At 45.2% G+C, this 27,795-nt stretch overlaps 1 protein-coding gene across 1 annotated transcript in view; it reads right to left on the bottom strand.

The window, feature by feature from the left end:
* LOC114602428 (protein-arginine deiminase type-3-like) overlaps positions 1-2,267 on the bottom strand; it is a 29,334-nt gene extending 27,067 nt beyond the window's left edge. The window contains exon 1 of the mRNA XM_028740630.2: positions 1,899-2,267. Within this exon, the coding sequence (XP_028596463.2) occupies positions 1,899-1,990 (92 nt within the window). The 5' untranslated portion in view covers positions 1,991-2,267. The remainder of the gene's footprint in view (positions 1-1,898) is intronic.
* Positions 2,268-27,795: the final 25,528 nt, after the last annotated feature.

Below are 27,795 nucleotides of genomic sequence, written 5' to 3'. Positions count from 1 at the left end.
TCTCGAATCCTGCTGTGGGCTCCCCATTGCGGCAACTGCCCGGCCACTGTGAACAGGAAGGTGGACTAGACGAGACACAGGGTCTTCTTATGTTCATAAGAAAAGACTGGGAATGACGGTTGCCTCCACACCACTGGGCATTCAGATTTACCCCACCTTTTGTAAACTAAGGTTTCCACCACTGTATTTAGTATTTGTCAGTAATTTTTTTTTTGGGGGGGGGGGTTCTCAATCACAGAAATTTGTGGGTTGAAGAACTCTGTTGCCCTTCAGTCGGCGGAACTGGCAATGTTATAGCTGTAACGTAACACCCTTTCCACACTTGTAAGAACTCAATCTTTTTGTGTGGCAGAACCTGCACTTTGGAACTCCCTGCCAATTGATATCAGGCAGACGACTTCAGCCCCCCCCCTTTCAGCACCTGCTAAAACATTTTCCTTTGGACAAGCCTCCCCAGATGCTTAGAAATGTTTTGATCTGTTTTTAGTCGATTGTTATTTTGACTTCAAAAGTCTTAAGTTATGGTTGTTTATTTTTCTTGGTGATAATTTTGTTGCTTTATTTTTTTTTGTAAACCGCTTTGAGGTTTTTTCCACAATCAAAGCAGTGTATAAATTTTATAAAATAAACAGTGTAACAAATCCACTTTTTAAAAGGAGACTTTTTGCAGTTTGGAAAGTGAGGCAGAAAGGCTCTGAAATGTGTGTGTTGGACAAATCATTGATGAGAAGGCATCTAAGCCCAACAGAAGCAAATCAGGTGGAATCCTTACCAATCGGGGGGGAAATTATCAATAAAGATTGTCCGTAGTCTAAATTCTGTTTTTTGCGAATCAAATAAGGATCAATTACACTCCTCACTATCCCCAAATCCCCCATCAACATTTTTGATTCTCTGCTGGTGGGATCAATTACAGGTCTATACAACACCTGATAGGGTGCAGGCAGAAAGAAAATGTGTTGTGCTATATTTAGACAAATTGTTTTCTTTTTATAACCTGACCAAACACAAAAGCTCAAAACTAGAACTCACTCTTGGAGAACATACCGCGAGAGCTCACTCCTTTAAAACAAATCTTGCCTCTGAAATTGTGCAACGTGTGGCTCCACAACATAGGACCCATCTTATTTCTGTGACTAAGTTGTTTAAAATTGTTTTTAAAATTGTTTTTTACGTAATTGTGTAACCTGCCCTGGGAACTGTAGTTTACCCTTCACAGAGCTGCAAATCCCAGAACCCTTCACAAACTACAGTTCCCAGGATTCACTGGGGGAAATAGCAAGCTTTAAACACACACTGTGCCACCCCCAAATACATTTTGGACTCTCCCCAGCTTCAATCTGAGTCTGCTCCACACACACATATTATGTTAACCCTTTGGGGCCCATGATCTGGACAAGGACTCAGCCCTGCAAACCCACTCCCACAGCTGGCACTGAAAGTCACAGCCCGTATAATAATTTCATAATAATTTCAATATTTTCAATATTTTTAATGTTTAATGTTTTACAGTTTTTTTATGTGTTGTAAGCCGCCCAGAGTGGCTGGGGAAACCCAGCCAGATAGGCAAGGTATAAATAATAAAATTAATTTATTATTATTTTTGTTTGTACCCCAGCCATCTGATTGGGTCGTTCCAGCCACTCTGGGCGGCTTCCAGCATCTACAGAAACCTAATCAAACACTAAAAACTTCCCTGTATGTAGGGAAATATATATAGCAGGCTGACTCGGAGATGATTTGGGTTGATGCCTGCTATATTTGCTAAATACGGTACTTCCCGCATTATGCACCGTTCAGCAAGATTTTACGCCTTCCCTTCGGCCCTCTGTGCATGCTCCAGAGGCCGCAGAATCCCCACCACTGAGCAAACGAATAAGGGCAATTGCCTTCCTTACCCGCAGACATCAAGGGACATCTCTGTGCCCAGCACACAGACGGTGCTGGTGGGCTCCTCGGTGGACAGCCGGACCCATCTTTGCTCTGACATGTCGAGGGTGGTCCCTGCGCCTCGTTTGCGCCTGGTGCGTCTCTCCTCTCCCTCCTGGGCAGCAGAGTCTGCGCCTGGCTCTGGTTGCAGCCCCGATGCAGATGATGCGATTAAGAAGCCACGGGCCAGCGGGCGCCACCCCCGGGGCTTTGCATCGTGCCAGGCGATAGGCTGCCCGGGGTTGTAATCCCACCTCCTGGCTCTCTGCAGCTGGGTTGGGTGCTCCGGCGGCAAGGGCTGCCAGTCCGGTGTGCGCGCACTCAGGTGAGGCGCACAGGTGAGAACTACCTTTGGTCTCTAGCAGTTAGCCGGAGGCAGAGAGCAGCAAGGCGCGTGGGTGGACTTATTTATCCTTCCAGCTGGGTAAAGTGGATGGACTGCTCCCTCCCTCCCTCTCTGGAGCCAAATTGTCTTGCTCCGTAAGGATTCCCCACCCCCCACCCCATCGCCTTCCTTATCTCCAGCTGGAAAACTAATTGCTTTATGGTTCCTACTAAGCTGGCAGCCTGTCGCTCCTGCTCAGGTGTGCCAACTTGAATAAAATATTGGCTGGAGGGCTGGTAAGCCCCGAGCCACATAATCGATCGCATAATGGAGTGCGTGCACACTATTTGAATGGCAATGCCCATCAACTAGTGGGTGGGCCTCAAAATATTTTTGGGGGTGGGGACGAAGACCCCTTAACCCCTAGAAGTTGGCTGTACTATTCAGTCACCCAAAGGAGGTGATTTTCCTTTTTGTATATAATTTTTGATAAGTTTTCTGTTTTACAAATTAAGATACAGTGGTACCCCAGGTTAAGTACTTAATTCATTCCGGAGGTCCATTCTTAACCTGAAACTGTTCTTAACCTGAAGCACCACTTTAGCTAATGGGGCCTCCTGCTGCTGCGCCACCGGAGCACAATTTCTGTTCTCATCCTGAAGCAAAGTTCTTAACCCGAGGTACTATTTCCGGGTTAGCGGAGTCTGTAACCTGAAGCGCATGTAACCTGAAGCGTATTTAACCCGAGGTACCACTATACTCATTTTACATCCTCAAGATATCAATGACTTCCCTTCTCTTTCCATGGTTCATTTTACATATTATAAATCCCTGCATATTTTGCAAAAACTATACCAATCTGTATTTCATTATTGCATCCATCAAAACATATTTACGCTGTTGAATTTATCTTAATGCCGCCAGTGTTTTCAGCTGTACACAATTACTTCTCATATATTCAATTAACGTTTTCCAATATTCTCTAAATGTATGTCCTTCTTGTTATCTTATTCTATATGTTAAGTCTGCGGGTTGTGCATATCCTGTCAACTTAAGTTGCCATTCTTCTTTAGTTGGGACCTTGCTCGTTTTCCATTTTGGGGGGCTAACAAAACATGGGCCGCAGTAGCAGCATACATAAATAACCTGATTTTTCTGTTGGCACCTCTACCCAGGATCTCTCTGTGCAAAGGAAGCGGCCTTGCGTAGAGTCCATCTAGCTCAGTAGTGTCAACACTGGCTGGCAGAAGCTGCCTGGGGTTTCCAACAGGCCTTCCCTTAAAATAAAGCAAGCTTCTGGTCCTACTAGTTCTCCATAAAGGCTTGGTTTCAGCAGGAAGATGAGCAGCTGCCTTGTAAAGGGTCCTCAGTCCATCTAGCTCAGTGCCGTCTACACTGGCTGGCAGCAGCTGTCAGGTGTTTCAAGCAGTGGTCTCTCCATGCTTGGAGATGTTGCTGCTTCTGTTTCTTGTGCCAAAGCTCAGTTCTGGGATTTGTTTTGTTGTAGCAATAATGATAATAAATAGTGCTTCCTCTGGAATGGCATTTAGCATTGTTGTTGTTGTTTAGTCATGTCTGACTCTTCGTGGCCCCATGGCACGCCAGGCACTTCTGTCTTCCACTGCATCCCGCAGTTTGGTCAGACTCATGCTGGTAGCTTCGAGAACACTGTCCAACCATCTCGTCCTCTGTCGTCTCGTTCTCCTTGTGCCCTCCATCTTTCCCAACATCGGGGTCTTTTCCAGGGAGTCTTCTCTTCTCATGAGGTGGCCAAAGTATTGGAGCCTCAGCTTCAGGATCTGTCCTTCCAGTGAGCACTCAGGGCTGATTTCCTTAAGAATGGATACGTTTGATCTTCTTGCAGTCCATGGGACTCTCAAGAGTCTCTTCCAGCACCAGAATTCAAAAGCATCAATTCTTCGGTGATCAGCCTTCTTTATGGTCTTTATGGTCCAGCATACTGAGCTGCAATGTAGAGAGCTGAGCTAGAACAGATGACCCTCTGGTGTACCTTGTGCATTCAGTGCATCAGAGAACTGCAGAGTTGGACGGGCTCCCTGGGGTCATCTAGTCCAGCCTTTGCATTTTATGTACAGTTACTGCAAGTTCTTTGTCCCCCGTTGTTTCTGAAGAAAGTGTGTTTCCTCAGAAGGAAGGCTATCCTCCCTCCACCACAACAAAATGAGAAATTCTGATTGCAATGGGTGACTAATGATTTCTTAACCAGAGAACGATGTTTGTCCATTTCAGAAAAGCATGGTCATTTCAGAAGGCTCAATGAGAGCCGCCTCTTCCAGACATTCAGCAAAACAAGGAATTCTTGTTATGTTTTCTTGTTGGCATTATTATTATCATTGCAAATGTGTCTAGTGATATAGACACAGGCATTATCCAAACAATAATTGGGCTGCTGCTGCTGCTTTTATTTATTTATTTGGTTTTTCAACTTAAAATTTTACAGAGATACATCAAACATAAATCATAAAAACCAGATTCCAAGGAATCTCCTGGACTTCCATCCTCCCCTTTGTGGGTCCTATTATTAATCATTTCCTCCCACATCTTTTATGGTAATCCAAACCCTTTACCCCTTCCATTATATCCAAAATTCACCATTAAACTACAAGTGATATTCCAATCATACGAACGATTTTAACTGTTTACAATGGTCTTTAAGATAAGTTATAAATTTTCCCCATTCCTTATTAAAAAATAATTTCGCTGTTTATAGGCCCTAGTACAGTGTGATCTAATGGTTAGAGTCGCAGACTAAGACCTGAGAGAAAACAAGGTTCAAATACTGCCACTTACTGTAGCCATGAAGCTCACTGGATGGGCTTGGTGGTGAGTCCCTGCCTTTCTCAGCCTTGCAGAGTTACAGCCGAGCATCCTGTTCTCAAAGCAGCCCATTCTGCATACCCTCCAGGGTCCCAATTTTCCAGGGACAGTCCCAAAATTACAGAAGCCATCCCGGTTTCTGATTTGATGCTGGAATGTCCCGCTTTTCCTTTTTCCTTTCCTCTATGTCTCGGAGAACAATTAAAAGTGAAAATGAGTCCTGTTTATACTGCAAATAAAATACCTGCAGCAAATGAAGGGAATTCTGAAGCTGGCATACAAAGCCCTTCCTATAATTTTGAAGGAAAAGGTCACCAATCCGCTTGAAATTATTTAATTGCAAAGCTTCAGCAGCCAGCCATTCTTTTAAGGAAACACATGAAGTGTTTATTCCTTTATTGTAAACTGAGCCTTAAACTGACTACTAAGAACTAAGTCCCACTGAGTTCAATAGGATTTACACTCTGATATGTTCCTGGTCATTCTCACAGTTTCCACCATTATTATTATTATTATTATTATTATTATTATTATTATTATTATCATTATCATTATCATTATCATTATCATTATCATTATTATATCAAGACAACTTCCAGCCAAAATCTTATTTCATTCCATTTATCTATTGAAAATGTTGTACACAATCCCTTCCCTCACACATTTCCACCCCCTTTTCTGAAGGAGCGTCTCCACCCCCATTGTTCTACCCCGACACTGAGGTCCAGCTCTGAGGGCCTTCTGGCGGTTTCCTCACTGCGAGAAGCCAAATTACAGGGAACCAGGCAGAGGGCCTTCTTGGTAGTGGTGCCCGCCCTGTGGAACGCCCTCCCACCAGATGTCAAATAGAACAACTACCAAACTTTTAGAAGACATCTGACGGCAGCCCTGTTTAGGGAAGCTTTTAATGTTTGATGTATTACTGTATTTTAATATTTGGTTGGAAGCCTCCCAGAGTGGCTGGGGAAGCCCAGTCAGATGGGCGGGGTGTAAATATTATTATTATTATTATTATTATTATTATTATTATTATTATTATTATTCCTGATGTAGAATAGAATGTCCCTATTTTGAAATGTTGGAGGGTATGCAACTTTCCCTGATCTGTCACCCCCTTTGCAGCGCATCCCCCCTGAATTTGCTCAGGGGTGGCAGCAGGGAGACCCAACAGAACAGTGAGGAAGGTTGCATGCTTGACTACAACGAGAAACTGCCTTTCTTTCTCCAACTGGCGGGCTCTACTGGATTGCAGTTCTTTCTGGGAATGCGAGGAGCCATTCCATTTGCAGAAGAGCCCCTCAAGATCAAATCTTGCATGAGTTCCATTAGGTGGGGGAAGAGAAGGGGGCATTCCAGTAGCTAAAGAAATCCTGAATATTTCAGAAGAATATATTTCAGAAGCTAGGCGAATTAAGGGTCTGACTCTGTATAAAGCAGCTTTTGAGGTCACTGAATGATAGAGTCAGAAGGGAACCCAGGGGTCATCTAGCCCAACCCCCGGCAGTGCAGGAATCGCCACAACCTTTTCAGCCCAAGGCCTTCATTGCCTTGTGGGCAGCTTCCCTGGGGCTGCAGGCCTGCGGTAGGTAGCTGATTCTTGCAATGCAGCTCTAATTATGGTCATTGCGTAATTATAAGATCTTTACGTGATCTTAGAAGGTCACACAGTCTTGACTTCCTAGGGCAAAGCCCTCAGAGCTGGAAGGCTTCATTTGGATTTGGTGCCCAGCCCCTCCCCCAAACACACCACCACAAAAGGATAGGGTTTACTGGCGAGTGTTGACCTTACACACCCCATCCCAAGACTTTCCCTGTCTCAGGAGAGTTAGCATCTGTGACAAATTACCTACAGAGCAGCCGACGCCCGAGACTCAAGGGTTGCCCAACATTCTATTATAAGGACGATGGAGATCTATGGAGATGAGGATGTCATCTAATCAGGGACGTGAGGCTGGCAGACTCCACACGCCCATCTCCAAAGGATTTGCCTTGCAGTTTAGGGCCGGAGTCACAAGACCAGGAGAACGCAAGCACAGAGGAAAATATAATGGCAATAAAATCTGCATTGGAAATACCGTCTGTCTATGCCTCTAGAGCACAAAGGTCTGCTTGCTTTGGGCTCAATATTGCAAAGGGTTCAACACTGCCAGCCTCTTATAATGGGACTGGATAACAGACCCGGATTAACCAGTATTTACGACGTCGAGGCATCAAGCCACAGTCATAGTAAAGTAAGTTATGTAAAACTAAGCATATGTACGCACACACACATATTCTGACAGCCAGTGTGGTGTGGTTAGTGTTGGACCAGGGCTGGATTTAGACACACCAAAGAAGTGTTTCAGTTAACGCATTGTAAACTTTGTTTGAGAAATCAGGTTGGCAAAGCGGAACTCCACAGCGCCATTTGGTGTCGCATATAAAGCGCCTTTCCTTTGCCAATGTAGCTGAGTCCCAGGGTTCAAATCCCCACACAGCCATGAAGCTCACTGTGTGTGACAAGTTTTTGTGGGCCAGAGTCAGTCCACTTTTTGAATTATTCCCAGTTGGGAGGCATGTAGGCGCAGGTGAAAAGAATGGACCCAGCAGGTTCTGTGGGCAAACTTTGGGTAGTAGCCAATGCTGGTCCTACACAGAGTAGACCCATTGAAATCATAACCATGATTGACTTAGATCTATTAATGTCAAAGAATTGTAGAGACAGAAGGGACTCAAAGAGTCATTTAGTCCAACCCCTTGCAATGGGTCTACTTTGAGTAAAACCTAGTTGCATCCAACCCTGTCAATTTTGGTTTCTTTCCAGTTCTGACTTTTTTCAAGTTCAGTTCTTCACTTTTCCAGATCAGGGTGTGTGTGTGTGTGCCCCCATGAACATTCATCCACATTTCAGTGCATTTCCCCCCATTAATATACACATGTGCTCTGCATTGCATGGGGGGGGGGAGGTAAAGGACCCCTGGACGGGTAAGTCCAGTCCAAGGCAACTCACTTTCAGGCCGAGGGAGCCGGTGTTTGTCCACAGACAGCTTTCTAGGTCATGTGGCCAGCACAACTAAACCGCTTCTGGTGCAACGGAACACTGTGACGGAAACCAGAGCACATGGAAACACTGTTTACCTTTCCGCCACAGTGGTACCTACCGTATTTATCTACTTGCACTGGTGTGCTTTCGAACTGCTAGGTTGGCAGGAGCTGGGACAGAGCAACAGGAGCTCACCCTGTCACAGGGATTTGAACTGCCAACCTTCCAATCAGCAAGCCCAAGAGGCTCAGTGGTTTAGACCCCAGTGCCACCCACATTACAATGGGCACCCCAGAACCACCACCCCCTCCAGATTGGTTCCTGGTTGCTGCTGCAACTTGTAAAACAGGAAAATCTCTTGTTCTTCCTTGACAAGTGAGGTGTGTCAATAACAGCACCCAGATAAATCAATGGGTGGAGGCCTTCCATTTCCGCCTGACATTTGAGGCTGGTCCTTAGTCACCCATCAAGGGCGGAAAGACCCATCAAGTCTCCGCACGGCACTTACGTAAACTACAGGAACTCACTGCCGCAGGAGGCAATAATGGCCACTGACTTGGATGGCTTTAAAAGAGAATTGGACAACTTGATGGAGGAGGACAAAGGCTGGCAATGGCTACACCTGTCAGGGGCCATTTGTCTCCAAATGCCGGGGGGGGGGGGGAGGCAGTTATAGGTGGGGAGAGCGTTGCTGTTGTGCAATGAATCCTGTTTTTAGGTTTTGCTCTGGGACTCTTCTCATATTCTTATGCTGAAAATGAGTGAATCAGTTGTCTGATCTACATCCCCAGCCGTACCCAGATGTATGTAAGTCTGCATATGCTCAGAATCCCATCTCCTCAGATACTTGCCATTTGATTTCCCTTTGGATGACTGGAGTAATCATCCTTATGGGCAAGAAGGGATATTTTCCAGGGAAATCATGCTGGGCATAAATTATACATAAAAGAATAGGGTGGAAAGGATCTAGGGGTCTTAGAAGACCCCTGCTTAACATGAGTCAAAAGGCCATGCAGCAGCAAATAATCCTAATGCGATTCTAGGCTGCGTCAACAGAAGTCTAGCGTCCAGAGCAAGGGAAATAACAGTACTACTCTATTCTGCCTTGGTCAGACCACACCTGGAATTCTGTGTCCTGCTCTGGGTGCCACAATTTTTAAGAAGGATATTAACAAGTTGGAATGTGTGCAGAGGAGGGTGAATGAGATTATCTGGGTCTGGAAACCAAGCCTTATGAGGAATGTTTGAGGGAGTTGGGTATGTTTAGCCTGGAAAGAGGAGACTGAGATAAGAGGAGTCATCTTAAGGGCTGTCAGATAGAAGATGGAGCAAGCTTGTTTTCTGCAGAGGTTGGATCATGGGTAGGCAAACTGAGGCCCGGGGGCTGGATCCGGCCCAATCGCCTTCTAAATCTGGCCCATGGACGGTCCGGGAATCAGCGTGTTTTTACACGAGTAGAATGTAACCTTTTATTTAAAATGCATCTCTGGGTTATTTGTGGGGCATAGGAATTCTTTCACACACACCCCCCAAAAAAATATAGTCTGGCCCCCTACAAGGTCTGAGGGACTGTGGACCGGCCCCCTGCTGAAAAAGTTTGCTGACCCCCGGGTTGGATGGTCACCAGTTAGGGATTCTTTAACTGTGACTTCTGCATTGCAGTGGTTTGGACTAGATGAGTAACAAGTGATTTTCAGAAGTGCTATGACATATAAAAATCTACTGAATGAAGACTTCCTTTTTCTGAACTTCTGTCATGTTTGACCAAAGGGTGTGATTCCTGATTAGATGTGACCTCAGTTTAGAAATGAGCTGAGCTACACTTTGTAGAATTCTTTGGAAATGCATTTATTTTAAGACAATTGGCTTCACGGCTGAGTGGGGAATTCGAACCCGGGTCTCTCCCAGTCTGACACTCTAACCACCACACTAATCTAGCTTTATTAGTTGTTCTACGATGCTTCTCCAACTGCTACCACATTATTGCTGTCCAAGGGGTTCTAGCGCAATGGAAACAGGGTGAAAATATACCCAGAACTCTCATGGCATAAAAAGGTGTGGGAATTTCAGCTTAAAGTTACGGGATATGCTTGTATTGGAAATGAAGCCCCAAAACCCAGCAAGGCACAAATACAATGGAGACTGGGATTGCTTATAACTGCTCCAATACTGTCACAAGCTCAAACCATCACAAATGCACAATAAAATGGATCTTCAAGAAGGGCCCTACTGCTACTTCAGAGTAGGGTTTTTGTTTGTTTTTTGCCTTCCATCAGTCTTGTTCACACAACCACCATTAATAGTTTGCCAGGACAGCATCTTTCAGGTCATTTTGACTCTGCCAGCCTTGTGCCAGGAGGAAAGAAAACTCAAAACCTAGGTTGGTGAATCAATAACAACTTGACTTGATCCCAGAGAGCCAAGATTTTTGCAGCTGAGATTCCGCCCCCCCCCCCTTCCATTTAACAAACCAGGCCATATGAGGAAAGCTTGAAGGAGCTGAGTCTGCTTAGCCTGGAAAAGAGGAGAATAAGAGGAGATTGGATAGCCATCTTCCGATATCTTAAGGGCTGTCACTTGACAGATGGAGCAAGCTTGTTTTCTCCCACGGAGCGTAGGACCTGAACCCATGGCTTTGAGTTACAAGAAAGGAGATTCCGACCTAACATCAGGAAAAACTTTCTGGCAGTAAGAGCTGTTTTGACAGCGGAGTGTCTCCCTCAGGAGGTGGTGGACTATCCTTCTTTGGAGGTTTTTAAGTAGAGGTTGGATGGCCATCTGTCATGAATGCTTTAACTTAGATTCCTGCATTGCAGGGGGTTGGACTAGATGACCGTTGGGGTCCCAATTCTATGCTTCTCTTCTAGATGTAATGTTAAGCTAGGGAGCAGGGTTTGTTTCCTTCGCACATTAGTTGGGAAGGATCGAAGGAGCCCTCAGAGGCACAGTCAGGGCAAACTGTTACCTGTGGTTCCCCATGATGTGGGAACTGCACCTTTAGCAAGCAAGAGCTTTCACTCTGGTTTTCGCCTCAGGGTAGCGTTCAAATATAAATGCAGCCATGCAGATCTATGGCACAACCGGATTTGAAATACTGTGTACTGTTCCGGTCGCCTCACCTCAAAAAGGATGTTGGAAAAGGTCCAGAAAAGGGCGACCCAAATGATCAAGGGGAAAAGGCGAGCGAGAGGCGACATGACAGTTTATAAAACTATGTGTGGTGTGGAGAAAGAGGATGGAGGGAAGCTTGTTCTCCTTCTCTTCGAACACCCAAAGTTGCGGACATCCACTGAAGCTCAATGACAGAAGAGTCGGGACAGATGAAATCAAGGACTTCTAGAGTTAAACTGTGGAACTCACTGCCACAGGAAGCAGTGATGGCCACCTACTTGGAAGGCTTTAAAAGACAGACTCATGGAGGAGAGGACTATATACCAGTTTCTAGGAATCATGAGTGGGGACTTTTGCTGTTACGCTTGGTCCTTTTTGTGGGGTTCCCACAAAATGGGCATCTGGTTGGCCGCTATGAGAACAGGACACTGGGCTAGGGGGACCATTGGCCTGATCCCGTAGGTTCTCCTCATGGCCATTATATTCTACCACAGCTACAGCCAACATGGCATCCTGCAGGCCTCCAACTCCCCTCATCCCCAGCCATCACGGCCCAATGGTCGGGAATGAGGGGAGTTGCAGCAAACGTTGGAAATTTAAAGAGAAAGGGAGAGAGACCTGTTGGAATGTAATGTAAAAGTGCTGTTTAAAATGTATAAAATATTGTTGGAATGAGAGACCAAGTAAAATCCTTAATGATGCATTGCGCAATAGATATTGGTCATACTATAGATATGGAAGCATGGGAACGATTGTGGAATATGGATATAAAATTTACAGCGTGTTATGGTGTAAGAGAAAATGATATGAAAATGATCTATCGATGGTATCTAACACCGAGTAAACTGGCAAAAATGTATAAATCCAAATCAAATAAGTGTTGGGAATGTAAAGAGAAAGAAGGTTCTTTTTATCATATGTGGTGGTCTTGTAGTAAGGTTAACGCTTACTAGGATATGATTTATAATGAACTGAAAAATATGTTTAAAATAAAGTTTGTTTAAAAGAAACCAGAAGCTTTCCTTTTGGGAATTATGGGAACAGAACTACCCAAACTGTATAGAAATTTATTTATGTATGCTACTACAGTGGCAAGAATGTTACTTGCCCAAAAGTGGAAAGAAGCAGAAGTCCCAGCAAAGGAAGAATGGATACAAAAACTTATGGAAGATGCAGAAATGGCCAAAACTTACTGGAAGAATAAGAAATCAAGACAACAAACTCCTTTATAAGAATGGAAAGAGTTTATTGAATATTTACAGATAAATTGTAAACAGATAAAAACTTTAGCAAGATTATTGTAGTAACCTACAGTTTTGTAAGAGCATATATTTAAAGTAGATGACTAAACGAGCAAATTAAGTTAATGTGGATATGCTGAAGGTATTAAAAATACATTTAAGGACACAGAAAGAGGGGGAAGGAAGTCAAATTTTGAAATGATAAATTGATTGTAAAGCTAATGAAATGTATAAATTTGAAAATTGTGTGTGTGTGTGTGTGTGTGTGTGTGTGTATGAATGACATATGTTCTAGTCCCTCAGCACCAGGAGGACACCATCTTGACTACCCCCTTTCTGAAAAATAAAGCAAAGTAAATAACCTTAACCGATAATAGTGGGGGAAATCGACTATCTTGTTGTTACCGTAATTTATTTTGGTAAAACGGACTCCTGAACCACAGCACTTTGTAATTCTCCCATTTTACTTCATGGTTGTTGTTTAGGTCAGGAGAGCAATCTATGCCCCCTGTCCATGTCTGAGGTAAAAAACAAAAAAACCCAGTTGTGCCTTTTTATTTTATCTCCAGATCACCTCAGTTTAGCTAACTACAGTTGTTTGTTCATAATCGCTGTGGAATTTGGTTTCTTGTGTGGTTAGGATAGAAATGGCCATGAATATCTGGCTCGGCATCACATTACCTCAAATTTTACCTCAGGGTGTAATGACACAGGTCACGCTAACAGCGCTCCACTTGTCAGTCAGCGAGAAATAAATTCACATCTTCCTCTTCCCTTATTGCGAAAGCTCCCGGAAGATTATAAAGAGGTGTGGAGCTTTTATTTTAAAAGGACCAGTTTTTTAAAAACATGTTTTTGTTAGCGGGTAAAAGGGAGTGACTTTGATCCACGTCAACTAAGCGATTGTTCGTAACTGACTTCTTAAAATCCAAGAGGCGACAGGAGTGTGACTGGTGTGTTAGGCCACATTGCTATTGGGGTTTGTGATTCTTAGTGTGAAATTTGGCCTCCATGAAAAGGAAATCTGCACCTCTGCAGTCCGGTGTTTGTTTGTTTTGCAAAGTGACTGTTTTCTGTCAGCCTGACTAATGATGGATTTGTTTAAAGAAGAATCTGTTTTATTCACACTTTCCAAAACAAGACAGGAACTGAAATGCAGCCCACCTTCCAAATTTGCATTTCTCCATATTTTGCAATGCACTTCTCTGGCCATGTGTACCAAAAAATGCACATGCTGAGGTAAAGTGTGCGTAAAAATGCATACAATAAACGAAGATGGCATTCAAAAGTAGAGAACCCTGCTTGTGGGTTTTCCTTCAGCGCTTCTGGTCAGCCATTGTGAGAAGAGGAGGCTGGACTAAATGGGCCCCCTTTGGCTTTTTCCTATGTTCTTGTGAAATTGAAATATATGTGGGAAAATAAACATATGGGGGAATGTAAATATTAGGGAACACAGGCTTTGCAATAATAATAATAATAATAATAGGGGAAACTGAATGCATAAATGTATATATTGGGAGAAATCCACACTGAACTGCTGGTGAAATTTTCACGAAGGCTTTTTAAAGACGCACATCACACTTCGCACACTGATGTGGCAACGCAGAGAACTGAAGATTGGAAAAATGAAAGAAACTGAGATGGACAATTTAACCCATCCCTAGACCTAATAGCCTTCGTCGATCTGGTGCCCTCCAGATATTTTGGACTATGGCTCCTATCAGCCGCAGCCAGCATTTGGTCGAAATTTCGAAGTAAAAAAAAAAAAAACAACCTGGATGTCACTAGGCCTAGGAAGGAAGATGCAGAACAGCTGTGGCCCTCCAGATGTTGATGGACTCCAACTCCCATCAGCTGCAGCCAGCATGGTCAGGGAGGAGGAGGATGGGAGTTGTAGTCTGGGATCAGCCAGAGGTTGGCCAGCCCAGAATTAAAAGAAGGCAGAGGGGGTATGGAGGGAGCTAGGGGCAGTGAAGGCATGTGAGGGTCTAGTTCAGGGATAGAATCATAGAATCATAGAGTTGGAAGAGACCACAAGGGCCATCGAGTCCAACCCCCTGCCAAGCAGGAAACACCATCAGAGCACTCCTGACATATGGTTGTCAAGCCTCTGCTTAAAGACCTCCAAGAAGGAGACTCCACCACACTCCTTGGCAGCAAATTCCACTGTCGAACAGCTCTTACTGTCAGGAAGTTCTTCCTAATGTTTAGGTGGAATCTTCTTTCTTGTAGTTTGGATCCATTGCTCAGTGTCCGCTTCTCTGGAGCAGCAGAAAACAACCTTTCTCCCTCCTCTATGTGACATCCTTTTATATATTTGAACATGGTTATCATATCACCCCTTAACCTCCTCTTCTCCAGGCTAAACATGCCCAGCTCCCTTAGCCATTCCGCATAAGGCATCGTTTCCAGGCCTTTGACCATTTTGGTTGCCCTCCTCTGGACACGTTCCAGTTTGTCAGTGTCCTTCTTGAACTGTGGTGCCCAGAACTGGACACAGTACTCCAGGTGAGGTCTGACCAGAGCAGAATACAGTGGCACTATTACTTCCCTTGATCTAGATGCTATACTCCTATTGATGCAGCCCAGAATTGCATTGGCTTTTTTAGCTGCCGCATCACACTGTTGGCTCATGTCAAGTTTGTGGTCAACCAAGACTCCTAGATCCTTTTCACATGTACTGCTCTCAAGCCAGGTGTCCCCTATCTTGTATTTGTGCCTCTCATTTTTTTTGCCCAAGTGCAATACTTTACATTTCTCCCTGTTAAAGTTCATCTTGTTTGTTTTGGCCCAGTTCTCTAATCTGTCAAGGTCGTTTTGAAGTGTGATCCTGTCCTCTGGGGTGTTAGCCACCCCTCCCAGTTTGGTGTCATCTGCAAATTTGATCAGGATGCCCTTGAGTCCATCATCCAAGTCGTTGATAAAGATGTTGAATAAGACCGGGCCCAAGACAGAACCCTGTGGCACCCCACTAGTCACTCTTCTCCAGGATGAAGAGGAACCATTGATGAGCACCCTTTGGGTTCGGTCAGTCAGCCAGTTACAAATCCACTGAGTGGTAGCATAGTCAAGACCGCATTTTACCAGCTTCTTTACAAGAATATCATGGGGCACCTTGTCAAATGCCTTGCTGAAATCAAGGTAGGCTACATCTACTGCGTTCCCTTCGTCTACCAGGCTTGTAATTCTGTCAAAAAACGAGATCAGGTTAGTCTGACATGACTTATTTTTCAGAAATCCATGCTGACTATTGGTGATCACAGCATTCCTTTCTAGGTGCTCACAGACTGTTTGTTTAATGATCTGCTCCAGAATCTTCCCTGGTATTGATGTCAGACTGACTGGGCAATAATTATTTGGGTCCTCTCTTTTCCCCTTTTTGAAAATAGGGACAACATTTGCCCTCCTCCAGTCTGCCGGGACTTCGCCTGTTCTCCAGGAATTCTCAAAGATGACTGCCAGTGGTTCTGAAATCACATCTGCCAGTTCTTTTAATACTCTTGGATGCAGTTCATCTGGCCCTGGAGACTTGAATACATCTAGACTAGCCAAGTATTCTTGTACTATCTCCTTAGTTATTCTGGGCTGTGTTTCCTCTGCTGAACCATTTGCTCCAAATTCTTCAGGTCGGGCATTGTTTTCTTTATCGGAGAAGACTGAGGCAAAGAAGGCATTGAGGAGTTCAGCCCTTTCTGTGTCCCCTGTTTGCATTTCACCATCTTCTCCTCTGAGTGACCCCACTGTTTCTTTGTTCTTCCTTTTGCTACGAACATACCCATAAAATGGCGGACGTTGCGGCCCTCCAAATGTGGTTTGACTCCAACACCTACCAGCCCCGGCCAGCAAGGCCAAAGGCTCAGATGGGTGCCAGACATTCATGCCAGACATTCAAAGCACTACAATGCCATTTGAAACAGTCACGGCTTCTGGGAGCTGTCATTTGTGACAGGTGCTGAGAAGTGTTAGGAGGCCTCCTTGGGGCTGAAAAATAACAGAAAGTCTGTATTTGGATGCAGAAAGAGATGCTGATGGCAAGGTCTAGGAATGAGGAAAAGAGATTACAAAAAAGAGAGCCAAACATTTGCCTAAGACAGTTGGGCAATAGAAACCAGCTGCCAGGGGAAGTTGTGGTATGGTGTTTACTGGATGACGGAAACAGAACAAAATGTCTTTCTCTTCCAGGGAAGATGTATTGCAGATCTTACACAGTGTGTGACTTCAGATAGGTGCTGGGGCTCAACCTAGACAGAATTGCTCAATTCCACCATTAACAGGAGCAGAAATGGCCAGGTTTTGCCTATTTCTCCCACTTCTGGAAAGGAAATCAATCTAGGAAGTACAATAGGCATTTACGTTGCTTTCCATCTGCAAATGATACATAAGTGATTGTTCCCCTTCCCCTGTGCTTCCTTTGCACTGAAATGATGGGGTACAATAACATAACAACAATGCAATTCAAGTGATTAATTATGGGTGTTATAATTGTACCACAGTGGACAGCGGGACAAATAATGTAGGGGTTTTGGGGGTTGTTGTTGTTGTTGTTTTGCAAAAGGAGAACTGAGGTGGAATGGAAACTACGCTGAAAATTCAAGGTGGGATGGAAAAGGTCCATAGCCACCTGCACTCTAATAACGGTTTACTTGCACATACTTGCTGTCACGATGCAGAAGTCTGTCTGCCAGGAGCTCATCCAGACCTGCACAAATTTTTAAAATTTGCTGGCTTTCACGAGCCCCATCAGGAAGGGAGCAGGAACTGAATCTTCTCAGTTGGTTATGTTGGGATGTGTCCAAGGAAATGGGGGCAATTTGCAGGCCCCCCAACTGGCTCCAGCCCACTGGCCGGTAGCCAGACGATCTCCGGTCCTTGGCACAGCATAAATCAGTGACCCGCAGCTTCAGAACTCTTCAGAAGCTGGAACACGCTCTAGTCAGCAGAGTAATTGACTCTTCGTGACGGAAGGGCGGACAGAGGCATATGTAAAGCATATTTACAAGCAGTTTATTCAGCATAGATCAGGACAAAGAAAACATGTCTGCTCTCTTTCATGTCCAAGAGCAAGCAGCAGCATAAGGCAAAAGCTATACACAAACTGGAAGTTCCCGGCAAGCTGTGTAAACAGACATGTGACATACAACAGCTCCACACATCTATTTAGGTGAAACGGAACATCAATATCCTAACAGGTTACAGCATGGTGCTGATGACGCAAGGCTTGCAGGTTCAAATCCTGTATGGGGCAGCTGCATATTCCAGCATTGCAGAGGGTTGGGCTAGATGATCCTCTGGAGTCCCTTCCAACTCCACAATTCTTTGATTCTTTGATTCTGTCCTCGCCTTCAAACAGGGCAGTATTTCTGAAACCTTCTTTTGGCTTCTTTCTGAACAGCGCGACTGGCTAAGAATAACCAGAAACCCTGCAGGGAGGAAAATGAGACAGGTAAACCTCAGGGTGGAATTTGGGTCCTCCATTTAGGTGCCCATTATGGGAAGCCCACCAGCAGGACATGAGTGAGACAGCAACTCTCCTCACCTGTGATTCCTGGCAAGTGGTATTCAGAGGCATATTGACTCCAACACAGGAGGTAAAACACTGTGACTAGTAACCACTGATGCCCTCCCTGAATTTGTCTAATCACCCTGTAAAGCTTTTTCGGGAGGCTGCAGCCCTCCCACAGAGACTGGGGACAGGGATAAGGCTCTGTTAGAGAAGCCGGCAGAGTGACTTTTCCAGTGCAGAAAGAATCAGGTATAAAGCATCAAATATGGAAAAGGAAGCCAGTCAAAGCACTTCCCTGAGGATCAATACCTTCCTGTTGGAAGCCGGAAAAAGGTCAGGAACTCATCCACATGCCCTACAGTGAGCCAGTCAGAACAGAGCACAATAGGGGGCTGGACTCTTTGAGCATAGAATCCTGGACAATTTTGACCATTTTCCTGTTGCCAGACCTAAGAAATGAGGCAGGGTTTTTTTAAAAAAGAAAGGGAGGGATGGAGGGAAGGAGAAAGAGAGAGAGAGAGAGAGAGAGAGAGAGAGAGAGAGAGAGAGAGAGAGAGAAAGAAAGAAAGAAAGAAAGAAAGAAAGAAAGAAAGAAAGAAAGAGAGAGAGACAATAGAAGGTGGGATTAGAATTAGTGATGGGAGCCAGTGTGGTGTAGCGGTTAAGAGCAGTAGACTCGTAATCTGGTGAACCAGGTTTGCGTCTCAGCTCCTCCACATGCAGCTGCTAGGTGACCTTGGGCTAGTCACACTTCTTTGAAGTCTCTCAGCCCCACTCACCTCACAGAGTGTTTGTTGTGGGGGAGGAAGGGAAAGGAGAATCTTAGCCGCTTTGAGACTCCTTCAGGTAGTGATAAAGTGGGATATCAAATCCAAACTCTTCATCTTCTTCTCTTCTTCTTTCCAAACCAAAACACTTCTTCTAATTTTGCAACACTCTTCTCTGGTCAAACAATGTGCCAGAAATGCATGGTTGCCAGGCTCTCAGAAGAGCCCAGCTGCTCCCTGCTCACCTTGTTGTCATTGACGGTGCTGCTGGGTCTTCTTAGAGCCATGACCACTTCTACGTCCAAGTTGAGAAACCACCTCAGGTGCCATGGCAAGCTTAGAGTTGTAGATGATGTAGACTCTAAAACCGGAAGTTCCATGGGCATCAAATCCCGTGGCACCTTTCGGTACAGATCTAGGGCCAGAACAAACAATTGGGGTGAGGGGTGTTCAGTTTTGTGCAGGGATTTACTCCACTGCTCAGCTCGTCGGGGTGCCACTCCCCACAGCTCTCTGTGGTCAGCAAAAGGAGCAGTCTCCAGCCAAGTTAAAAAAGCAAAACAGCAGTCAGTAGACCTGATCTTTATTTGTTGCAACTAGGTTCAAATACACAAAGAGTAGGGGACCAGAGTATGGGGTTGCGTGAACTTTTAAGACCTCTCCCCATTTTCCATAATACATTTTTCATCATCAGCATCATCGATACATCACAAATATGTCACAAAGAAGGAGTGTTTGGCATGTAGAAACATGAGCCCTCACCCCCTGTCAATAACCCTAGTTCCCAACATCTTTTAACTACACTCTTCCCCAAAGAACACATCCCACTAGCTTCAAGGCTTTTTAGCCATTGGAACCAAGGAAATCGGTCAAACCATTGAATTTCGGTGTCTCTTTGCTGTTGTGTATGTATGGTTCTTGTATAAACAGTCATTGTCCTGGCTTAGTTCGAGGCTGTGTTGGGGACTTGGGATTTGGGGGGATTCATTTAACTGCCCCCCCACCATTCCTGGCTTTAACAATTACAGTCACCGATAATTGGAAAAACTTTCTGACAGTAGAGCTGTTTGACAGTGGAAGAGTCTTCCTGTGGAGGTTGTAAACTCTCCTTCTTGGAGGTTTTTAAGCAGTCGTTGGGTGGCCATCAGTCATGGCTGCTTTAGCTGGGATTCCTGCATTGCAGGGGGTTGGACTAGATGACCGTTGGGGATCCCTTCCAGCTGTGCACTTTTATGATTCTACAATCTAAATTCTAAATTTACATATTGTAAAGTCTACAATCTACAATATGATTACATTTGGGTGCCATATTTTTCCTTCAAGGAACACCAGGTGGCACACGTGGTTCTCCCCCTCCGAAACAACCCTGTGAGGTGGGTTAGGCTGAGGAAAAGCAGTGACCTCATACCCAAGGTTGCACCCACTGAGCTCCCTGGAAAAGTGGGGATTTGAACCCTGGTCTCCAGGGTCTCGCTCAGGGCCACCATATTACTAAAGTTCTCCCCTGGTTAGAATGTCAGATTAACCAGGGGAGAACTTTGGTAATATGGTGGCCCTGAGTGAGGGCAAAATTTGGCCCACACCCCTAAATATTTCTTATTTTCATGCCCTCCAGCCTCTTGCCTTCTGTTCTGCGCATATTTTGTGCTCCTTTGGCTTGGCGCACTGTTTGGGGGAACCGCCCACAGCACTTCCCTAAATCCAGAGCTGCTCTAACCACTAGGGATCACTGGTTCTCTATTCCAGCTAGGCAAAAAACCCCAAATACTTTAGTGCAAAGCAGGCTCAGTAAGAGCTGTGGTTCCCAAATTTTGGGGGGCCTGCTCCCTTAGGTTCCATAAACTCATACCTCGTGCCTGCTACTCTAAAATAAAAAATCATCCAGAATAGCGCTTTGCAGGACCCACTAAGGAAGAAAATAACACAATCCAATCCTAAACAGTAACCATTAATGGCATATTTATTCCAAAGCCGGCTAAAACTATTTAGTTTATTGAACTCAACAAAGCTTTGGAACTTGATCCAGTGATAGGGGCTTTTTAGAGTCTGATAGACATTGACACCTCCATCGCACCCATGATTCCCCCTTGCCTCTTGGCCCCTGGGAATCCTGCTGGCCACTTTGGGATCCCCTACCCTAGAATTCCCCCTGCATTCTGACTGCATTCCAAATCCAGGATTGTGATCCAATGCTACAGCTTCAATGAGAGCTGCTTGACACACTGCCTTACACACACACACACACACACACACACACACACTCCACATATGCATTACCTCCTTTCTCTCTGTGCTTCCTCCACCCAGCTTTGTCTATGCCTTGCAGCAGCTTGTAAAGAAAGATATTAACCTGTCAACACACAGAATTTAAAAGAGAAGCCGAGGGAGGCAGTAAATCTGGCCGTAAACCCATCTAATCGCTCCTTTCCTTGTAGTTGGGCTCTGTTGGATTTATGATCCACAGAAGCAGACCCATTAAGCATGACTCCTGGAGCTAGTCATCTTTGGTCGTAGAAAAGAAGGATGGAATGCAGGGTGGAGGGGGGAATGAAAGCTTCCTTTATGGGCCCTAAATAAGAGCAATCAGTTTCACAGTGTTTTCCATGCAGGTGGAGCAGCTGCCTTCGATCTCTTAATCTGCACACACCTATAAAGGTTATCCTGGGAGTTGGGCTGGCTGATCACTGTTAATGGAGAAATCTGAGGACTCCCTTGGACAAAAAACAAGGACACCAGCCAGGAATACCAGAGCAAAACAGCAGCCAGTAGGCTTGGTCTTTATTGAAGACTGTCACGACAGGACTCCCACCTGCCACAAGGTGGAACAAGATGGAAGCCCTGAACAAAAGGAGACCCCAACTTTTAGGTAAAGGTAAAGGTACCCCTGCCCGTACGGGCCAGTCTTGACAGACTCTAGGGTTGTGCGCTCATCTCACTCTATAGGCCGGGAGCCAGTGCTGTCCGCAGACACTTCCGGGTCACGTGGCCAGCGTGACAAGCTGCATCTGGCGAGCCAGTGCAGCACACGGAACGCCGTTTACCTTCCCACTGGTAAGCGGTCCCTATTTATCTACTTGCACCCGGGGGTGCTTTCGAACTGCTAGGTTGGCAGGCGCTGGGACCGAACGACGGGAGCGCACCCCGCCGCGGGGATTCAAACCGCCGACCATGCGATCAGCAAGTCCTAGGCGCTGAGGCTTTTACCCACAGCGTCACCCGCATCCCCTTATCCCAACTTTTATTAGCTACTAATCCCCCAAGCTACACCCCTAGAACTACACCACATCATGACTACATCATTGATACATCACAAAAAAGAGGGGTTGCGGGAGAGGTTTGTGGAGGTAACTGGAGTATCTTGTCACCTGGCTGGTCCCTCCTTTCCCCCTCCCCATGAGTATTTTCCAGAGGACAAAGGGGAGCTGGCACTTTCCTGCCCTCAGAGGGAAGAGCTGATCATTGTCCTTTGTTCCAGTCCGTGTTGAGTCCACTCCCATATGCAAGTTCTTTGTGTCCTTGATGGTCTTCTGTCTAGGACCATCAAGGTTGGCATGCCAACTGGGTAGGGCTCCTGCCTACGTGTTGGTACGCTCAAGGGATTATGGCCATCCTGTATCAAACCATCCCCTTTTGATAGTCCTTCCTTCATGGAGCAAAATAAAAGTGGACCGGTGTAGATCTGATGTACGGTTGATTTTCTATGAATTTATAACAGAAACATCGCATATGGTGTGTGTGTGTGTGTGTGTGTGTGTGTGTGTGTGTGTGTGTGTGTGTGGAGTTTGTACGAATTAAATGATTGGGGGGGGGGAGGGTTCTGCAACATCACATAGCAGTTAAAGTCTGGAGTCCATTATGGGAAGCCCCTGAGCAGGTCCTGAGCGCAAGAGCAACTCTCCCCATGGCTTCGTTAACCTGCAACCCCGACATTCACGATCCCTCCCAAGCTGATGCCAAAGTTTTGTGCAGTTTTATGCTGTGAACACCGCGTTTTGTGTGACTCCCCAAACCAAATAACTGACAAAATAAATTAGGGTCACAATTTAATGCCAGAAATCCCAACCTTGTCCGATTGACTCCAAACCAGTGTCAGAATTTTCTGCTGCGAACCCCACTTTCCCAGCTGCCCCCCCAAACTGTGTTATTGACACTCAAACCGGGGTCACAAGTAAAGGGCCAAAAACCCAATTGACTGACTCCAAACTGGTCCCAAAGTGGAGTGCTGGTTTTGTGCTGTTTTCTGCCACAAACCCTGCTTTCCCAGTGATGTAGAAAAATAGCTAAAGAGGTTGAAAACCAAGACCAAATAAACCAAATGAAGACAACCTAAGAGAGCTATCTTTTGCTCAATTTTGCCTTCCAGTCTGCTCTCATTTTAATTTGCTTCTCCTTTTATTCCCCTCTTTCAAATCTCTTCTTTCCTTTCTGTAAAATAAAGCATTTTTCTTTCTTCCCTGCACTGCCCTATTTCCTGAATTTACCCTACCTCTATTTTTATAATTGTTTCCAAGTATTTTTTTGTAATTGTATCCAAGTGTTGTTGTTTTTATAATTGTATCTGGATAATTTTAAACTGTATCTAGTTTCATTTTTCTTGTAGTTGTGTCTTTACGACTTGTAAATGTGAATCCTTTCTGTGACCCTTATGCAATTGTTACATTTGGTGTCTTTGCAATGGAATTGACCCCTTTGTATCCTTATCAGTGTTTGTTCAACTTCTCAATGATTGTAAATACTTTCAGGAAAATAAGAATTGGAACTCATGCATTCAAATTGCATCACTTTATTGTAACCATGAAAGTAAATATATTATTTTTAGCCTCAACCTAATCACTTCCACTCAGCTCCCCTTCCTTCTTCCTGTCAGATGACCAGATCCATTTCCTTTGACCCTGCATGGTGAGGAATTCAGCTGTTGGATAAAATTCTCATCCAATTCCCATTCTAGAAAAACTGGATTACATTACCATTTGGCATCTCTTCCTGGATTTCTAGGTATTACCTTACTTATGTAGATAGGATTTGCACCCCACCTTATATCTTGCACCCGAACCTCCCTTTTGAATCCCGTACTCATGTACCTCCCTCTTACCTTGTAAATTGACGAACCAGTGATGAATAAGACCACCTACAATTGTGACTGTACAAGATTCTGGATTTATCATTGGACGGGGTTCCTCATACCTTTTGTCACCTTTGTATAGGGAACCCAGTTGCAACCAAATAAAGGATCTTTGCTTTTAAAAAGCCACTTGCTTCTTTCTCTCCTTGGTTGGACATCACATATCTTCTACAACTGTAGTGGACCCCTTCTTTATAAATTCGTAGAAAATCCATACTTTAACCAACTCTCCTCAGTCCAAGGCCATTTTAACCCTTAAAGAAAGGTGAATTTGGTCTTCACCTCCCTCCATGAACCAAGAAGCAGGAAGTCATGTAGGCAGCAGGAACAGGGCATCCTGCCATAATTCTCCAAGCATGAGAGCACATACACGGCACCCCACCCAGGGAGTGACCAATGGGACAACAATAGACATCCACAGAGGCAGTTTAGCAAGTCAGGTGTTCTGAAAGCCCATCTCCAGACAAGTCCTAAGGGTAAGGATATGTAAAGTATTTTATTGCTCTTTCGATGATGGCTACTTAAGAGGTGTTGGGAAAGGTGTCTGATAAAGTGACCTAATGTTGAATTCCTGTAACCCTTGTATTTGTTGTTGTTTAGTTGTGTCCGACTCTTCGTGACCCCATGGACCAGAGCACGCCAGGCACTCCTGTCTTCCACTGCCTCCCACAGTTTGGTCAAACTCATGCTGGTAGCTTCGAGAACACTGTCCAACCATCTTGTCCTCTGTCGTCCCCTTCTCCTTGTGCCCCCCATCTTTCTCAACATGAGGGTCTTTTCCAGGGAGTCTTCTCTTCTCATGAGGTGGCCAAAGCCTCTGCTTCACGATCTGTCCTTCCAGTGCACACTCAGGGCTGATTTCCTTAAGAATGGAGAGGTTTGATCTTCTTCTAAATGTAAAGGGACCCCTGACTGTTAGACCCAGTCATGGCCGACTCTGGTGTTGCGGCACTCATCTCACTTTATTGGCCAAGGGAGCCGGCGTACAGCTTCTGGGTCATGTGGCCAGCATGACTAAGCCACTTCTGGCAAACCAGAGCAGCGCACGGAAACGTCGTTTACCTTCCCACTGGAGCGGTACCTATTCATCTACTTGCACTTTGATGTGCTTTAAAACTGCTAGGTTGACAGGAGCAGGGACCGAGCAATGGGAGCTCACCCCGTTGTGGGGATTCGAACCGCCAACCTTCTGATTGGCAAGTCCTAGGCTCTGTGGTTTAACCCACAGTGCCACCTGCGTACCTTTTGATCTTATTATACCCCTCCCTATTTGTGACATTCCACTGATGTACTGATGATGTATCAATGATGCCGCTCGAAGTGTATTCTGGGGGAAAGAGTGAAGTTTTAAAAGAGGATGTCACCCCATGCTTGGTGTTCTTACTCTTGTGGGGACCTGTTGCACAATAATAAAGATATTGGTCTACTGACCGCTGTTTTGCTCCTATATTTGGCTGGAACTTCCTTCCTTCCTGACCATATAGACCAGCAGGCTCTGCCCCGATGAGCGGGGCTGTTGAGTAGTCTCTCACCCCAGAATTTTCCTTAAAGTGTTTCACATAACCAGCTGCCCCCGCTACATTTGAGTAATTGACACTCAAACTGGGGGCCATAGGCACACCAAACCCACTCCACTTTGGCACCAGTTTGCAGTCAATTAGACAAGGTTTGGTTTGTGGTGTGCTTGACCCCCCCCCCAATATTTTCTTCAAGTTGGCACCCCGCCCAAGATCTTCCATCCCTTGAGGCACTGGGCTATGTCCAATTAAATTTCACTTGGAGTAGTAGACCCACTACCTTGTCCCCAACAAAATCCTAGGTGGAATCTGCACACGTATAAAAAACACTGTGAAAATGCTTTAAAAAAAATAATGTTTTGAAGTATACATTGAATTTTGCATAGCTCACTGCTGCCATCTAGTGTCACATTTGTATATTGCACTTTGCAGCACACTTAAAACATTTTATTTGCAGCTGTATAGCTGAGTCCCTGGTCTGGAATGAGCACAGAAACTATGTGATGCTTCCGACAGGAAATCTAGTCTCCGCCCTGCTCAGTCGCCAGGCAGCAAGAGGAAATCGAAAGCGATCCTGGTCCAGGCACTGGAATTGCAGGAAGTGACATACCCCCTGCTGCCAATCCTCCCCTTAGGGGCGGGGTCTCTAGCACGTTCTTCCCCTTGTGGGCTGGGCAAGCAGTGGAAGCCCTGCTGGACTGTATTTGCATAAGATGATGCTCCTCCCGGGCCGCCACGCCCTTTTCAAGGCCACAGGCGCTTATTAAGCCCCCGTCTCACTGCCCCCAAAGTTTTAGCTCAGCTGCAGGAATTTGCTCCAAGCTCCAGGAAGCGGATTTCCAAAGGTGGACTCAGGACCCTGCAGCCTACAAAGCAAGTGGATGCAAAGCTTATATTGCAGGGGAGCCAACTTGAATAAAATATTGATAACTGATCACATGACATAGTGCAGGCACACTATTTGAAGGGCAGTGCCCATGAACTTTGGGGGGCCCAGCTCCTTCAAAACATTTTATTGGGGGGGGGGGAGACCTTTCAGCCCCCAGGAGTTGGCTGCTATGTTAAGATTGTGTGTTAGCAAGCATTATGATTAGCACAAAAAAGCCCCAAAGTTATGTGTAAAAATCACTTGGGACAAAGCTACGGGTATGAAACGCACACACCAACGAACATTCAAATCAATTAACAACGCAAGACAAAGAATAGCTAAATAACAAAACTTGAGACAGACTGAATTTAAGTCAAAGTTCCTTCTACAGTTGTTCTGACTTTAATATGAACAACCAAGCAATACAAGAGGCTGAATTCATTAGGCTGAATTCAGCTCCAGCACTGGTCCCCATGAAGCATGGCTGTGGCCCCTGGAAGGCGCTCCACGACCCTCGGTGGTGCATTTATTTTGCTTGGTAACTTCCTCCAAAAGGGTGCTGTGCAAAAGTTTAAAGCAGTATATATAACATACAATGCACGCAGATATGTTTAACGAATTCTTCAAAAGAACCAACATCACAAAAATCAGCAAAAAACTAAATAAAAAAGCAACAATTCGGATACTTTGCTACAGCAAAAAAATGAATTTTTTATTATGAGGTTACCTTGAAGAAGTCATAAAGGGTATCAGTTTAAGGGTCTGGAAACCAAGACAGGTGAGACACGGTTGAGGGAGCTGGGTCTGTTTAGCCTGGAGGAGACTAAGAGGGGATACGATAGCCATCTTCAAATAACTAAAGGGCTGTCCTAAGGAAGATGGAGCAAGCTTGTTGTTTTGGTGCTCCGGAGGGTAGGACCCAAATCAGTGGATTAAAGTTATGAGAAAGGGGATTCAGACTAAATATCAATAACTACTTTATGACCCTAAGAGCTGTTCAGCAGTGGAATGGACTCTTCTTCATTGGAGGTCTTTAAGCAGAGGTTGGATGGACATCTGTCATGTATGATCTAGATGAGACTCCTGCATTGCAGAGGGTTGGGCCAGATGACCCTTTGGGCCCATTCCAACTCAACTATTCTGTGTATTTGGAGGTAGATATATATAGGTAAAGGACCCCTGGATGGTTAAGTCCAGTCAAAGGTGACTATGGGGTGTGGCGCTCATCTTGCTTTCAGGCCGAGGGAGTCGGCGTTTTTCTACATCTGGGTCGTGTGGCCAGCAGGACTAAAGCGCTTCTGGCACAACAGAACACCGTGACAGAAACCAGATCGCACGGAAATGCCATTTACCTTTCCACTGCAGTGGTACCTATTTATCTACTTGCACTGGTGTGGTTTCAAACTGCTAGGTTGGCAGGAGCTGGGACAGAGCAATGGGAGCTCACCCTGTCGTACGGGTTTGAACTGCAAGCTCGAGAGGCTCAGTGGTTTAGACCACAGCACCACACACATCCCAGATATAAATCTGCTTCTAGTAGCTGAAATATGCA

The sequence above is a fragment of the Podarcis muralis genome, chromosome 7 (assembly GCF_964188315.1).
Source record: "Podarcis muralis chromosome 7, rPodMur119.hap1.1, whole genome shotgun sequence".
Taxonomy (NCBI): domain Eukaryota; kingdom Metazoa; phylum Chordata; class Lepidosauria; order Squamata; family Lacertidae; genus Podarcis; species Podarcis muralis.
This window is presented reverse-complemented; position numbering and strand designations above follow the sequence as displayed.